The 15,377-nt window shown below is 47.9% G+C and overlaps 1 protein-coding gene across 7 annotated transcripts in view; it reads left to right on the forward strand.

Annotated features, from left to right (window-relative positions):
* LOC116848284 (mushroom body large-type Kenyon cell-specific protein 1) overlaps positions 1–15,377 on the forward strand; it is a 380,233-nt gene that overhangs the window by 350,350 nt on the left and 14,506 nt on the right. For 6 of the 7 annotated variants that reach the window (XM_032824190.1, XM_032824189.1, XM_032824191.1 and 3 more), the window contains 4 exons: positions 1,789–2,630; positions 3,131–3,445; positions 4,230–4,469; positions 4,968–5,047. In XM_032824190.1, the coding sequence (XP_032680081.1) occupies positions 1,789–2,630; positions 3,131–3,445; positions 4,230–4,469; positions 4,968–5,047 (1,477 nt within the window). The remainder of the gene's footprint in view (positions 1–1,788; positions 2,631–3,130; positions 3,446–4,229; positions 4,470–4,967; positions 5,048–15,377) is intronic. The other variant, XM_032824194.1, reaches the window with a different exon arrangement.

The raw sequence follows: 15,377 nt of genomic DNA on the forward strand, positions 1-15,377 counted from the left end.
AAACGGGATGGAGAAAGAGAGAAGGAGAGAGGAAGAGAGATGTTTATTGGCGCCCTGAGACACGTCCCACAAGCGCATAGATCAATATATAATGTATAATAGCTGTACAAATGTAGCACATACAAAAAAATAAAAAATGCATAGACGTAAAATAAAGAGAAGAAAGGAAAAGGAAAATTAAATGAGATATATACATGCCTGAAATCAAAACGTATTGTATAAATAAAAGTTTTAAAAAATTATGAAAAAGAGGTATTTATTAAGCGCTCTGAGAAAATCCTTCATGCGCAGAAAAAAAAGAAAAGAACATAATAATATATGAAATACAAAAACCTCGAGAGTTATATATAAAATACAAAAGGAGAAAGAGAGGATGGGACAGAGAGAAGAAGAGGAGAAAAAGAGAAATAGAGAGGAGAAGCGAAGAGAAAAATGTCGCTCTACACACTCTGGCGACTGCAGTCCTCTTCCTTCTCCCCCTTCGTCGCGCACAGCGCAACGTTGACGCGGCGACCTTCGAAAACCGCCGTGTCCGCTTACTCAATCGCACGCGATCTTCATAATTTCGCCGGCAGAACCGCGTCCGCGTCTCCGCGCGAACATCCGCGTGAACGTTTTCCCCGGAACGTTTAATCATCGTTCATCATTTTCTACGACGGGGCCGAGGCTACACGGAGACTCGCGCGTCACAAAGTGCGGCCGATACTCGCGAGTGCGAATTCGCCCTGCGAATGCATCACAATTGAATATCGCCATCGGCGAGCGCTTTTCTCATAGCTCACGATTATGCAACCGCGATTATAAAACCGCGGGTCACGCTCGTTTTAGTGCATACACATGGCGATTACGATACCGACAGTTGACATTCTGGGAAATGCATTTTGATAGAGTTATCGCGCGTTCCCGGCTCTCAGTATACGCGACTCGGCATCGCGGCGGTTGTATTATTCAACAAGCTGCTCCAATACTAACGGAATCAAAAACAACAAACAGCCGGGGTATGCTTATATTTCACACGTCACACGCTGAATTTGCCGAACGGGCTCGTTAAACGTCCAACTGCGGACTTGTTCGTCCGGCAAAAATTCGTCTGAAATTTTTAGAAGTCTCTCGCCGTGCTCGACGCGGCTGATCAAAATATATTCCGCCAATTTGTTCGCGAGACGTACAGAGTTCTCGCGTCGGAGTGGTATGATACATAAGTAGTCGTTTTCGTCATATGGACTTGAATTCATCGCAACTACTTCGTGCTGTTCTCCAGCGGCATGTTGAATAGCAACGAAATATATTCTGTGAATTTCTTAGAGTGGAATTTCACTCGAAAAGCAGAGCGATCATTGAATCATTCGGATTCGTAATGCAGTGAGGATTTCACTAAAGTGAATTCTCCATTCTAAATCATAGGGTGAATATCTTCACTCGAAACTGAGGAGTGAATTCGATGTGCTCCGTCGTCACAGGAACATATTCACTTTAGACGATTGAAACATTTGCTCAAAGTGAGAATCCACCCTAAGCTTGAATAAAACACTCACTTTTGCGATCTCGGTGTTTTCGTTTCGAATGAAAATACTGTCATTTTCCACTCGTTTTGAGTAAAAAATAGCAGTATTTTCCACTTCAGGAGATTTAGAGAGCAGTTCACTAAATTCGCCAAAGATTGCCGGTTCTAAGTTGATCTTATGTGAGCAAGAAGCGCGTGAGTTGGCCCTGAAAGAGCATGTCCACGAACAGGTGCTGGGTGAAGGGTGCACATCATTGTTTGATGTAGTTGCGGTGGTGTCGCAGGTCTGGAACGGGTAGCGGAGGAGTTGATGGGCCGTAGGAGATGGAAGCAATACCAGGACACCCTGTACAGCGGCACCCGCAGCAGCGAATCAGCGACGGCACAGCCCCACCATCGGCTTTACCCGGCGTTGTCGTCGTCCTGCAACCCGATAGCCGGGAGTCTGGACCAAATTGGGCCGCAGCTGCATCACCCGGTACCCTCGTCGTTGTCGTCGACGGTGCTGACGACGGCGACGACCACGACGACGACGACGACGGCGACAGCGACGACTCTCGCTACTGGTGTGGTGAAGCAGGAGAGCCTGCAGAGGCATCACCTGCAGAACCACCATCATCATCTACAACCACCGCCGACGTCGGATCATCACCTGCAGCAGCAAGAAGATTCGCGCCGCCTGAGGCCGGGCGAGATCAAGGTCGAGGTCGCCGAAGTCGACGAGCCGACGGACGGCATCGCGCGGGAGGACTCCTCCTCGGCGAGAACGGCAGACACGACGACGTCGGCTGCGACGGCGACAGCGGGGGTGGCGACGACGGCAGCAGCGACTACCATCAGCACCACGGTGACGGCGACGTCTACCACGTCTACGACGACGACCGGCACGACGACGATAACGACGAGACGGCGACGTGGACGCCGGCAGAACGACGGGGAGGACGCCGACGGAGAGGAGGACGGCGACGAGAACGACGAAGAGACGGGACGGGGCCAGAACGAGGCGGAGAAACGGCTCAAGCTCGACGAGGACGTCGACAGGTCGGTCAGCCCTCTCAGGACGGAGAACGATCGCGCGACTCGGGATCATCCGACTGCCAACGCTACCGACACGGAAGGGACCAAGGTTCGTGTAAATCGCTCATTTCTAACCACTGTCTAATGGATAATCAATCATTTCTTATTCTGTTATTCAGTTTGTTCTTGGCCAGTGAGTTATTAGTCTAATCATTCATTTATTAATTCAGCAATAATTTATTAGTTTTCTCATAATCAATAACTATTTTCTTTTTGTTAATTTCATTAATCTTCCCCGTTTGATTAAGTTGATGCAAACAGTTCGACGTGTTTATCAAATTAAATAAAAAATTGAATTGTCCATTTTTGAAGGATTAACTATTTTTAGGAATAAGTATCATCGGGTTTTCTTTTCTCAACACGCGAGCAACCTAATGCTTGACTTTGACATTATCACAAGTAGTTAGATACAGGAGTGAAGGGTTGATAAAACATCGAGACAGCGTCCAAAGTAAAGATCAATCGAAATGTTAAGAAGTTTTACGGCTATTTTTTCGTTCGCTGGAAATCTGACTCTTTTATTTGACCGTTGTGTTTTCCCCGTTCCAGGAACGAACGGAGGAAGTCGCGTTGGAGCGGGCACCGGTAACGCAGGGCTTGCTGAGGGTAAAGAAGGAGGAAGAGCTGCAGGAGGTACCGGGTTCCGGCGGCGGCACGACGATACTGACGACGCCGGCGACGGATTCGGAAGGGACCAGGTCGGGGCTGTTATGCCGCGAGGGGAACGCGACCGCGCCGAGCGCCGCGGCGCCGTTCCTCCTTGGAAGCCGACGCACGAGCCCACCGCCGGAGGACTGGAAGCCGCTCGACAAGTGTTACTTCTGTCTCGACGGCAAGCTACCCCACGACGACCAGGCGCCCCTTGTAAGTACCTGACGGCGAGAAAGTTGTTGACTCGCGAGGTTGCGCATGGCTGGCCATCGACTTCGTCCTTCTCTGCTACCTTCTTCCTGTAGTGATCACCCTCGAGGCGAGAGACGGTAGAGCGGAAGAGCGAGCGCTAGAGAGGTGGTCAAGCTGACGCTCTTCTAGCGCGGAACTTTCTCTTTCTTTCTTTTCTTTTTCCACAAACATCGTTTCCGAATCGGAAGTCCCGGTCCAGCTGTCGACAACAGTCTCGTGTCCGCGGCGTTCAAGCTCAGCGACGCGCACTCCGACTTTGCTCATTTTGCTACTTACGCGATATCACGTCATCGGGATCTCTCTCTCGTTTCACCCTTCTCTCATGCACCTGTTGTTTCGTCGCGCGAGCGCGACTCGAGTCCGACCTAGCCTTTGCCGCTTTTGATTAAGTACTTTAGTGCGTCAATCGCCGCATCACCATCACCACCGCCGCTATCACTATCACCAACAACACCAACACCACCACTACCACCACCACCACCACTATCATCAATAACACACCACCATCTCCACCAGCGCCTTTCAGCTTTGATCGCTTTGACGCACCCATAAAAGATTCACGAGGAGGATTCGCGAGCAAACGGAGCGGCTTTTGAAGGAAGAATTCGATCAGAATTCGATCCCACCGCGTCGCGGCGCCTTCTCGCGGATCTCGCGTATCCTTTTGCCGCCGTGCGTCCAGCCATTCCGCCGGACCTCTTTCCGCGAGCCCGGATGACACGTATCTCCGTGCTGTGCCCCGCAGAGTCCGCAGAGTGACAGTAGCAGCAGCTCGCGATCGGCGGAGTCACCGATGTCGGTCCAGGTGGACCCGATGGCGGCGTCCGTGGTCGCCGCCGCTCTCAGCGGCACTTACCCCACCCTGCTGCCCCAATGGTGTTTGCCGCCGAGGGAGGCACCCCTCGTCAGGGTGCAGACCCATCAGGACAGCGCCACGGCGGCAGACCAACCGCTCGATCTCTCGGCTAAGCCCAGAAATTCTCAGGTAAGCCTGAATCCGCCGGTTCGGCTGAACATGCCAGCTCTGTTTGAGTCGCCTTCTTGTCATATTTCTGTCTCATTTACTGTACTCATCCGAATCGCGTCCTTCGGACACCAGAGCGGTTCGCAGGAGCGGCGCGTCGGAAGTTGGAGGGCGAGACACGGTTGTGCGATCTTTGGTAGATTCGTCATATTTCCGGTGTGATGTCTCACGCGGCGAATCGGTTTGGTTTCCGCGGAGTAACGTCGATTCTCGTAGTAGTGATTAGTGTGTTTCTCACGGATGCTTATCGGTCGTGTTATCGAGTGACTAACGCTGATGTCTGAGTAACTAAGCTGTACGCTTGCACATACATTAGCGAGATATTTATTCGACTCCTTCTGCCTTCTTCTCTCTTTCCGTCCAGCCCCTCTCTCCTCTCTTCCTCTCTCTGTTTCTTTCTTCTTGTTTGTTCTGCATATTCACATAACATTAATTCATGATCTATCTATGTCTGTTCAGGATAACAACATATCTCTGCTGGAGCAACAGAAAATACCTCTGAGGATGCCGACAGGCATCGATCCCAAGAGTATCCTCAAGTGAGTAATCTCATTATGTGTCTTATGATTTCACACTCGCGCGCGGTCGATTTTTGTACACGACTTCCTTCCGTACTTCGTCTTGAAGTTCTTGCGATACTCGCGCCTCTCCTCTTTGTTAACAAATTTCGTGACGATAAGCGCGTCGCCTTCCACCGATAAGAACGGCGCGTTTTGAAATAACACGGGAAAGGATGTCGAGCGGAGGCGAACTGTGCGACCGTTCGGTTTCGACGGGAGGAAGAGAGCGTTCTTCTGGACGCGTTGGAAAATCGTCGTTCGCCGCCGTCGCCGACGACGCTGACGATGACGACGGCGGCGACGGCGGGAGGCGTCGTTTCGGCGTTATCGCGACACCTCGAGGCAAACCGCTGATACGAATATGCATTCTGCACGTACGGCGAATAAATAGGAAGAAAGGTGGGAAAGGTGAAAAGAAAAAAAGGAATACGAGATGCGCGAACACATTCCGCGGCAAACGTTTCTCGTGATCGAGTGGCCGTTTAAGCCGGCCGGGCGCGCTCGATAAGGCGTCGATTAAAACGCCGCCGGCGGGCGACTTTCGAAAATCGCGAAACTGACAGCCAGTCGATCCGGAATGCCGTGGCAATTAGGTGCCAATCACACGGCCGGGCATAACCGTGATTTATCTCGCTCGTAAAGACGTCACACGCGACAACGGCGCGCGGCGGATCGGGAATTCGTATCGCACGAATGACACTCGGCCGGATCGAGCTCGCTCGCTCGCTTATCCGTTGTATTTTCGGCCGAATATGCAGAACAGGTAATTCGGTAATTAATGATACAATTCGTGTTCTCGAGGATCCTTCGTTATTCGGATTTAATCGATGCGCGTGCGCGCGTGTAATCAGTTTCCCAAGGAGCGTCGCGTTTTTAAACCGTTGGCGTATATAATGGGGATTTATTATTATTTCCAATCGCATTTTGCACTTTGTAACGAGGAATCATTTATTTGCCGAGAGCGCACCGAAGGTTATTAAATATCTCGCATCATCGTGCTGTATCGCGCACAAACGCGCGCGCAAATTCCCGTGCGCGCTGCAATTGTATTAAAAGGCAAACAGAGCGGTGTTGTAAATAAAGAGGCGCGTTTATCAGAATCTAAGATCACGGCGCACGCCGAGCTCAAGTTTGCCAGATGAACTTGGATTCGCGCGCGCGCGCGCGCGCGCGTTCTATCGCGCTTGTGAACGTTATGGCAAAACGGTACTGCGCGAGGGCCTGACGATTATTTCCGAAGGTGTTCGAATGAGATAACGAGCCCGCAAAGATTATATTATTACCACGGACACACGGGCGTGTGAAAATAATTGCGGTGAAACGCAGTTTATTGTTATCGGCTCGGCCGCGCGCGCGCGAATTCATTGAAACTCAATTCATCGGACGCGCTTTTTGATTCGCACGATAACGTGACTGCAACGCCGCCGGGAGATCGAAACGCGCTCTTCAATTATGTCCGCGCGATGGAACTTTCGCAAAGTCAACGCGGCTCCCGCGCTATCGCGAGCAAATCGTCGATCTGCTGCGCGCCAGGCGCGATGTTTTCCTCGCGATTCTTCGCTATCAAACCGCCATGGCGAATCGCCGCGACGATAATTCCAATGGCCTGCGAGGAATTTATGCCCCCCAGACAAACAATCTCGCGCATTCAAGTGTCCGTCGACGCGCCGTCCGTTTGCATTTCGCGTCGCGCTAACTCGGAGAGGTGATTGCCAACCTTGCGAGTGATAACCCACTCTCTTCCGGACAAATCCGTGCGTACACTCGTTTGCGAGACGGTTTGGGCACGTTTTGTTTGTTTTTTTTTTTTTTTTTCTAATGAAATCAGAAGCGCGTCAAATAATCACCGATTTGCGAGCCGCTACTCGCGAGCCTGCGCAGATAACTCGTGACAGAAGCCGAAGTGAAAAGATGCGAGACATACGACGTCATAATTGTAACGGAAGGTTGTAGAAAAGCGTAGGTATCTTTATTATATTCTTATCGATCAGGTATGAGTGTAATGAAGGGGCGACATTTGCACTGTCATTTTGGTTCCTATCAGAACCCGATTACTACACTGGGAAAAAAAATATCTGAAAAATACATATTTATGCTTAAATTAAATTAAGTTAAATTAAATTGACTTAATATTTACCTAAATCTAAATTCTCTTTTGTCTAAAAAGAATAAAGAATTGCTTTCATGAAAAGCTATGGTTTTAGGAAAATATATTTTCTCATTTGAAAGAAATATATTCTCTCGATGTAAAAATATGTATATTCTAGTACGAATAGATACGTTATTAGTCGAATAAATATTTCTTATTTCTTTTAGATATTTGTCCCCTCAAACGACAAGGCCGTGAACAATGGCTCGCAATTGTGACGATTTGACGCGCTGCTAACATTGTCAAAAACGTGTTCAAATCGTTTCACAAAAGAGTGTACACTTAGTTGCAAAACAGTCCAAACGCAATGAAGTTAGGAACTCACCAAACTGTCAAAACTGAGAGTCATTACCGACGAGCTTACGCGGTAACAATGTGACATAATTGATAACAAATAATAATAATAATTAATAATATAATTGCTACACACACCCGTCGGTAACAACTTTCAGTTTTGACAGTTTGATGAGATCCCAATTTCATTGTGTCTAAATCGTTTTGTGATCAAGTATACACACACACGCACAGACACAACACATCTACACGCGTCGTTTGCCACTTTGGGCGGCCATGTCGCATGTGATTTTTATTATTCAGCCACGTGACGATCTTGACTTTTTAACAATCGACAGTGTGCACATCTGAGTACGATTCGTGTTACGGAAATAGGTATCGTGTTCGCAACCGAACAGTTTCGATCGGTCGGCAGGGGTAACCTTCGCTTCCCGTTTTACCTCCGCCCGGTCATTTTTCACGAGCCTTTTTATCACTGGAATATTTCACCGGCTTACAAGGACGAATGATTTCGCTGACGTTAAATCCAATCATTTTAGTGTTCTTCATCAAACGCGCGTACGTTATTACGAGCGAATAAATGAGCGGCGCGCCAGGTATTATTTATCGCGCGACGCGCGCGTTATTCTGTATAACGTTATTACGAAAGAACGTTGAGAGAGAGGCAGAGAGAGAGAGAGAGAGAATGAGAAAAGAGAGAAGAGATAGAGAGGGAAAGGGGGAGAGAGAGAGAGAGAGAGAGAGAGAGAGAGAGAGGAGAAGAGAGAGAAAATATAATATGAAGATAATATGAGAAGATATAATGGAAATAACGATTCGTCGCGAATCGAAGTTACAGCCGCTTCCTCCCTCTCTCCCCGCGAAATACGAAGTTCAAGCTCCGACGGTGGAAGTTTTGTTTGTAAACAATGCTGCAGCGTATTTCGTAATATCGATGTATGCATGCGAGCGGCATACCTCGCCCATCGATCGAGCGGTCGCTCGTCGTGGTTAGATAGGTCGCTCGTTGCGTGATTCTCACGCGCGATGCCTAATGCATCGTGCCCCAGACGCGCGTTGTGTGAGAAAAAAATTTTTCGTTGTAAAACGAAACGTCTGCGTTCACGCGCACGTCTCCCCCTCCCCCTCCCATTTTCCCTCGTCCTGTCTCGCCACGCCACGCCTCACCTCGCTTCACGGTAAACAGCCGGTAGCCGCGAAACCGTAATAATACCGACGAGTTGCCTCAACTTTTCAACCCTTTGAGCTTTAAACCGCTACGCTGTCTGCGGTACTGCGCCTCGATAAATATTTAAGCAGCGCGTTTCGCGAAATCGACGCGCAACTCGATTGCGGTCTCGAACGCGAAGCCATGGCGTAGCGAATTTCGTAGACTTGGCCGGGTCGAAACAAACGACAACGAGGGTGGGAGAAAAGTTGCGCGGCGCGCTCCGTGTTTTAATTCCGCCTCTCCCCATCGCGGGAAATTTCGAGGGTGGATTAATTGCAATCAACGATATTGCATTTGCGTTACGGCTCCGCACTGGCGCGCGGGATAGTCCGAAGTAAGTCGGGAAACGTTAGATTGCAATTGAGAAAATCGAGATCAGTTGTGAGTTATCCAGCAACGTCTCCCGGAGAGACTGTGGAAAACGCGTGATAAAACCGGCTAGAAATGTGTCCCATGGTTTACTGTTTTATTCGAAGAGAGTAATTATTATAATAAGATCTTAGTATTAATAATCCTTATTGTTAACCCTTTTCTTGGCCAGTAACATTTAAGGAAAACGATGTTAGGTGTTTAAATGAAGTGAATTATGTCTGCTGAATGTAAGTTATATTGTTTCCAAAGTATCATTTTGTAAACATATTTTCAATGATTCTTGTCTGTCTACTATTGGCAAAAATCGAAGCTATTGACAAGGGAACATAGGCAACTCGAAAATTCAGAAAATTCTGAAACATTGTGTGCAAGTAGAGTAGTACATCCATAATATAAAATAATATTTATTGTTTCTGCTAAATTTCAATTTAAGAGGGTGAAACTACCCCTTGAAAAAACATAACATTTTTATTTTTAACAAATATTTCCTAAAATACAAGGCATATGAAAAAAAAGTTTGTATAAAAGTGATAGAATATTTTATACTCTTTGCAACAGTGTATTCAAATTTTGCAAAAATGAAAAATTTTTGAACCCCTCTTTCCCCACTCATTAATTTCGAAGGATGGTTTCACCCCTTTAAATCGAAATTTAGCAGAAACAAAGAATAGTTTTATATTATGGATGTACTACTCTTGCACACAATGTTTCAGAATTTTCTGAATTTTCGGGTTGCCTATGTTCCCTTGTGAGACGCCAACGAACAAAACAAAATGACCGGATTTTGCTCCGCAGTAAGTGCTGAATATATGCGTTCTTCACCTGCCTCGCTTTCTTGCATATAACACATGAGAAATCTATTGAGAGCCGCATAAAGCCAAATAAAGGGTTAATAAGGTCTTGATTTACGTGATTTATTAGGGCTTGAGAACATCACTTTATACAAACCACATAACCGATTGGGACCAACCTGGTTCCTGGAGAGAACCACGGGACAAATTTCCAGTAGCCGGGTAATGACCGAGTCGAGATGATAGCTCGACTTTCGCCTGGAAGACGCGAGATTCTCTCAAGCGGCGATCATTTCCGCCGGTTTCGCGCGCGATTCGCGAGAAAAATGCGAGGACCGCGCGGATAGCTTGTCTCGGGCGAGTCGCGGAACGTCGCGCTGAAGAAGCGTCAAAGGCGTGCGTTGCCCCCGTGTTTTCGCTGCTTTCCCCCGCGGAGCATTTTGCGCGTCAAATTTTTATCGTCGTCTATTATTAGCCCACCGTAATCTGCACCTCCCGACACATCGAAGACTCGACTCGCACGAAGAGTACCTCGTACGCGTGTGTCGCGCGTTGTCGGACAGACCGCGTACGGGAAGAAGAGGGTGAGGAAGAAAGATGAAGATAAAGGAGGGAGGGAAAGGATGAGAGATCGAAGGGGAAGAGACAAAGAGAACGAGGCGAGAGAGAGAAGTTCGCGCCGGCGCATGCGCTACGGCGTAATTAGCGAGATAAGATAGGACCGCCGACGAAACCGTGGCAGCCGCGGGTCGAAATTAAAGTCCGATTTAGACGGGAAGCGCGGACGTATCACGCGGCTGCTTAACCCTGAACTTGAAGGGGCGGGCCCCGGTGGAAATTAAATCGCGAATTTCCAGTCACAATGTCGGGAAAAAGGAACACGCGAGGGGCGCGATAACGCGCGTACACGAGCACGATCAAAAGCGGTCGATCGAAAGCGAAGAGAAGTCGTAGTTGCTTCCCGCGCCAGACTTCGCGCGGGAACTTAATTCAACGGTGATTTTTAAGCTCGCGCGCTTTCGAGAGAAATGCCTCGATCGAAAATCTTCGCGAAAAATTCACTCCGAATTGCGCGGAGAATTCGCGGCCTCGGGGAGAGAGACGCGGAGCACTCTGCATTTTCCGTCCGCAAATTGTCACGATCGAGGCGCATTCCGCGCGATAAGAATTTTATTCTCTGCTCGAGTGTTCCGAATAAAGGAAGAAGGTAGGACGGCAATCTCGCCCGCTCTTTCTCTCTCTCTCTCTCTCTCTCTCTCTCTCTGTCGAAATATCGTGCCATCTTCCCGGCCTTGATTCGCGTTATAACACTCTCGCGCTTTATTGGGGCAGATCCGCGATTGGGGCGCGCGTGGCGAAACGCACCGTTTTCAGCGCTTTTGTATGAATGGATGCAAGGAAAATCCGGGCTTTAATCTGAATTGGCATTAAACACTCGAATGGGGTCCACAGTGAGCTCGGCCGAGCTTTCAAAGCCGCGACACACGGCAGAGCGGTTAAGAATCGCGGCGCTATATGACGCGCGTTATCCTTCGCTGACGCGTATGTGTTTACGGGGCAAGGTACGTTCGCGACCAATGCAATCGCGTATCGTGAGAAACGCACGGCGAGAATAAAAATCGCGCCCGCCGAGGGACATGACACGTTTACGCTTTCAAAACAAAAACACAAAAAGAAATTTTGAAACTGCCACGTTGACCCACCCGTGACACTTCCCACGGGACAGTGTGTTTGTTTCCAAAACGAACTTTTTTTTTTCGCGATGCAGTTCGAAACGCAGTCGATGCATTCGATGAATGGTGACCAAGTGTGGCGGCAATTTATTTGACACTTGATCATTTGACGGGCAATCGTCACTTGGTTTCAAAACGGTTTGAACACTTTCCTCTCGATGCGGTTTGGAACGCAGCCAATGGTCCAACGAGAGAACCTTGATTAATTCCCGGGAGTTAAGTTCTCATGTTCAGATGTTCGTTCGACAATATTTTTGAAAACGCGGAGGCACACCACCCGAGCGTGTGTGACAACCCAAGTGATCAAGTGACAAATTAAACGGCTTCTCTCGACACTGGTCGCTTTAATCTCGTCGCCGCTTGTATAATTTTCGTGATGTCGAACGACAAGACATCTTTCCATTTCGTCGTAACGATTGCTTCTGGTTACGGCGCGCGTCGCGCAAGAATTGGCAATAGTTATGATTCTGAATGCGATACGCGTGTGGAAGTTAGCTCGGGTGAAGAAGGTGAGAACTACACGGGCTGTCTCGAAGGGTTGGCGCAACCATAATGGTGTATACCTATTAAATTCATGCTATTCAGGCACGCCAAGTTTTTGCACATCCACTTCGATGTTACAGGCACTAGACGAGCCCTGAGGTACTTGGCGTCGCCTATAAACCGACATTACGCAAGTAAATACTCGGACCGTGTAATTTTATATCTTTTTTTGGGCACACGCGTTACCACTCATATTGTTATACAATAATGCACGCGGTGGCGTCTTCATTTCGTGGCCGGTATACATTTCACCTCTGTAAGATCCTCCCCGCACAGCGAAACTCTCGAGCTAAATTGGGCCAAAAGAGTTACGAGACGTGCTCAATGTTTTAGAGACCATCGCGCGTGAGGTCCGCATTTGGTGTTTTGAATAACTCGCGAGTGAAATTCCTCGCAGGCTCAGAGAATGAGAAACGCGAGGCCAGTCAGTCTCACTTAAAGACAGCGCGTGCTCGCGAGAGCCGCAAACGAAATTAGACGTACTGTCGCCGCTCACGCGTCCGCGATACTGAAAAATAGCCGAGCCGCAATAAAGCCAGGCCGGAGTACTGAAGTAAAACCGGTTCGTGGAAGACTTTGTGCAGAAGGTTCGCCGGCCAAGGAGGTATTGGCATCGCCGTGAAGGACGAGATTACGAGACTATCTGGTGCGCGATTGCGTGAGCCAGTGTGATTTATGCGGGGATTTGCGAGATCGACCCGATCGATCGTGAAACTTTGGCTCCGGACATTGTGCGCGAGCATAACGAGGATATTTGTTTTGCCACCGGTTAATCGTTATCGACGTCATTTCTCACGTACAGTGTACGTGCTCTCTTAAGGCGAATCAGTAAAAATGCTCCTGACCGAATCAGTAAAAGGATTATTTCGCCGAAGACCAGTAAATATCCATCGATATTCAGTGAGAACGCTTACGCTTTACTGCTTTGTCTTATTTCTCGCTAATTTCGATCAGTGCACTGAGAAAATTTGAAAATTAACAAATATTTATTAGATGGCTACCATTAGCATACTTACTTGAATCAAAATTCTTTTCATTTAAACCGAGTATTGTTAACTTGTAATTTTGATTTAAGTAAATATGTTAATAGTACCTACTTAATAAATATTTGATAATTTTTTTTTCTCTGTGTGGAGGCAAGATTCACCGAAAAGTCTGTAACACACCATTCGTTATGCGTTAATTCAACTACATCCTTTCCGCATTTGTGACGACGGAATTAACGGCTTCCATACGCCTCGCATGCAATGACTGTGTTCGCAAAAGCACATTAATAACGAGAATAGTCGTTACTATTAACCGATCCTCTCAGCAAGATTTTACCGATCGCAGAATGCTATACTTACAGCTACATCACCGATTAGAAGTATAGCAGTATAGTGAAGGATACACTGATTGTATTTTAGAGAGTAACCATTCTACATAAAGTATGAAAATATCTCAACGTTCTATCCGCGCGGACGATGTTACTTATAAATTGACTTTTCCCATTTCAATCTTTCTACACATACTTTTTAAAGAGCAATCAGTAAATTCTCCACCGAAATACTATACTTATAACCGATCGTAAAGTTAAAGCATAATCACAGTAAAATCACGCTGAAAGGATCAGTTAACGGTAGCTGTTATTGACCATTATTGATGCAGTTTGCAAACACAGCCATCGCATGCAAATTGCACGGAAGCCGCTAATTCCATCGCCACAAACGCAGAAAGTTGAATTTGGCACAGCGCACATAATAAATTTGTGTGTTACGTGATTTTGCAGTGAAATCTCACATCGACCGGGGGAAATCAGTGAGATGTAAGATGGAGCAGTGAAGTCGGAGTGTTTCCACTATAAATCAGCGAGTGTTCACTGATCACCGCGATGCAATTCTCCGTTTGCTGATTTAGTCAGCAACATTTTTACTGATTCACTTTAAGAGAGTACGTCTCACAATGAACGGGAACATGTATTTTGCGTTAGCGTTGTTCAACTCGCTCTGCCGCACGCAACGACATATTTGAAATTCCTTGGAAAAGAAGTGGGGCTAAAAGGGTTGAGTGGTTAGAAGAAAAGTAATATTTCCACCGCGGTACGCACGAGAGCGCGCTCTCGAAGGAGCGATCGACGACACGGTCGGAATCTCCCGGCGTTTATTAATAGATATCGCGCCGTTTTATTTGGCGAGAACGCGTGGTTTTATCCGAAATTATATACGCGACGACGAACGGGAACGTTGAACTTGAGTCGATTCGGTGTCGACACGCGGCGACCGAGTTTCCGACCTTCCGTGTGTCGCGTGTATGTACCGTGTATCAGCACGCGCGATACACACATCGTCGCGAAAACCGCAGACGAGCCGACAAACAAAAATCGCAGATAAATCAGCGCCGGTCGATGACTGACGTCGCGCGGGACCTATCCGGAGGCCAGTCCGTCGGACGAAATGCACTTTTATCAGCTCGGCGCAGCGCGCGTATGCAGGTCGACGAACTTCTCTCGCGCACAGAGGGGACCCCCGTGTGTGGTGCACCGCCGCCGAGCGCGCGGGGGCGGCGCGGGGACGGCAGCGCGGCTCGCGATGATTCTCCTTACGCCTAATCTTATCGTCGCGCTCTGTGACAAATTACACCGGCCCGATATCCATCGCCTTCGTGCCACGTCGCGCTCCTTTATGCGAGCGCAAAATATTACCGGCGAGCGCTCTCACGCTCCCCGCGTCGATAGTTCTTGCGCTCTTTTTTTTGCAAGCACCTGCGACTGACGTTCGACTATTAGAACGACTTGGAGAACTCGTTGTGTGTTACGCGAGAGGAAGTTGCGTCGCGGGGCGAATTTTATCGTCCCGCTTCTCTCCTCGTTATCGCGGACAATGTCGAGTTGCTTGGATTTTTGTCGCGACGGCGATTCGTGACCGTCGCGTTGTCGTCACTCCACGTCGACGTTCACGAACTTCCCTCGTTCAAGTGCATGCGCTTGATTATTGTTTAATTTAAATATATATGTATTTTTTTTTTTTTTATATATATAAATATCTACACGCGCGGAAAAATGTTTGGTTGGATTAACCAAATATCTAGTTAACCAGAAAATTCCGGTTGAAGAATTCAAGTTAACCAGAAATCTTGTTAATCTGAATGGGATTTTGGCCAGAATTTCTGGCACATATTTTACTAGACATTTACTTGACATCTTTTTCCGTGTTTTTACTAATGACACTCCCAATTTTAT

This window comes from Odontomachus brunneus, unplaced genomic scaffold (genome assembly GCF_010583005.1).
Source record: "Odontomachus brunneus isolate Ranch 3 - 2012 unplaced genomic scaffold, Obru_v1 Obru_scaffold_092, whole genome shotgun sequence".
Classification (NCBI taxonomy): Eukaryota; Metazoa; Arthropoda; class Insecta; order Hymenoptera; family Formicidae; genus Odontomachus; species Odontomachus brunneus.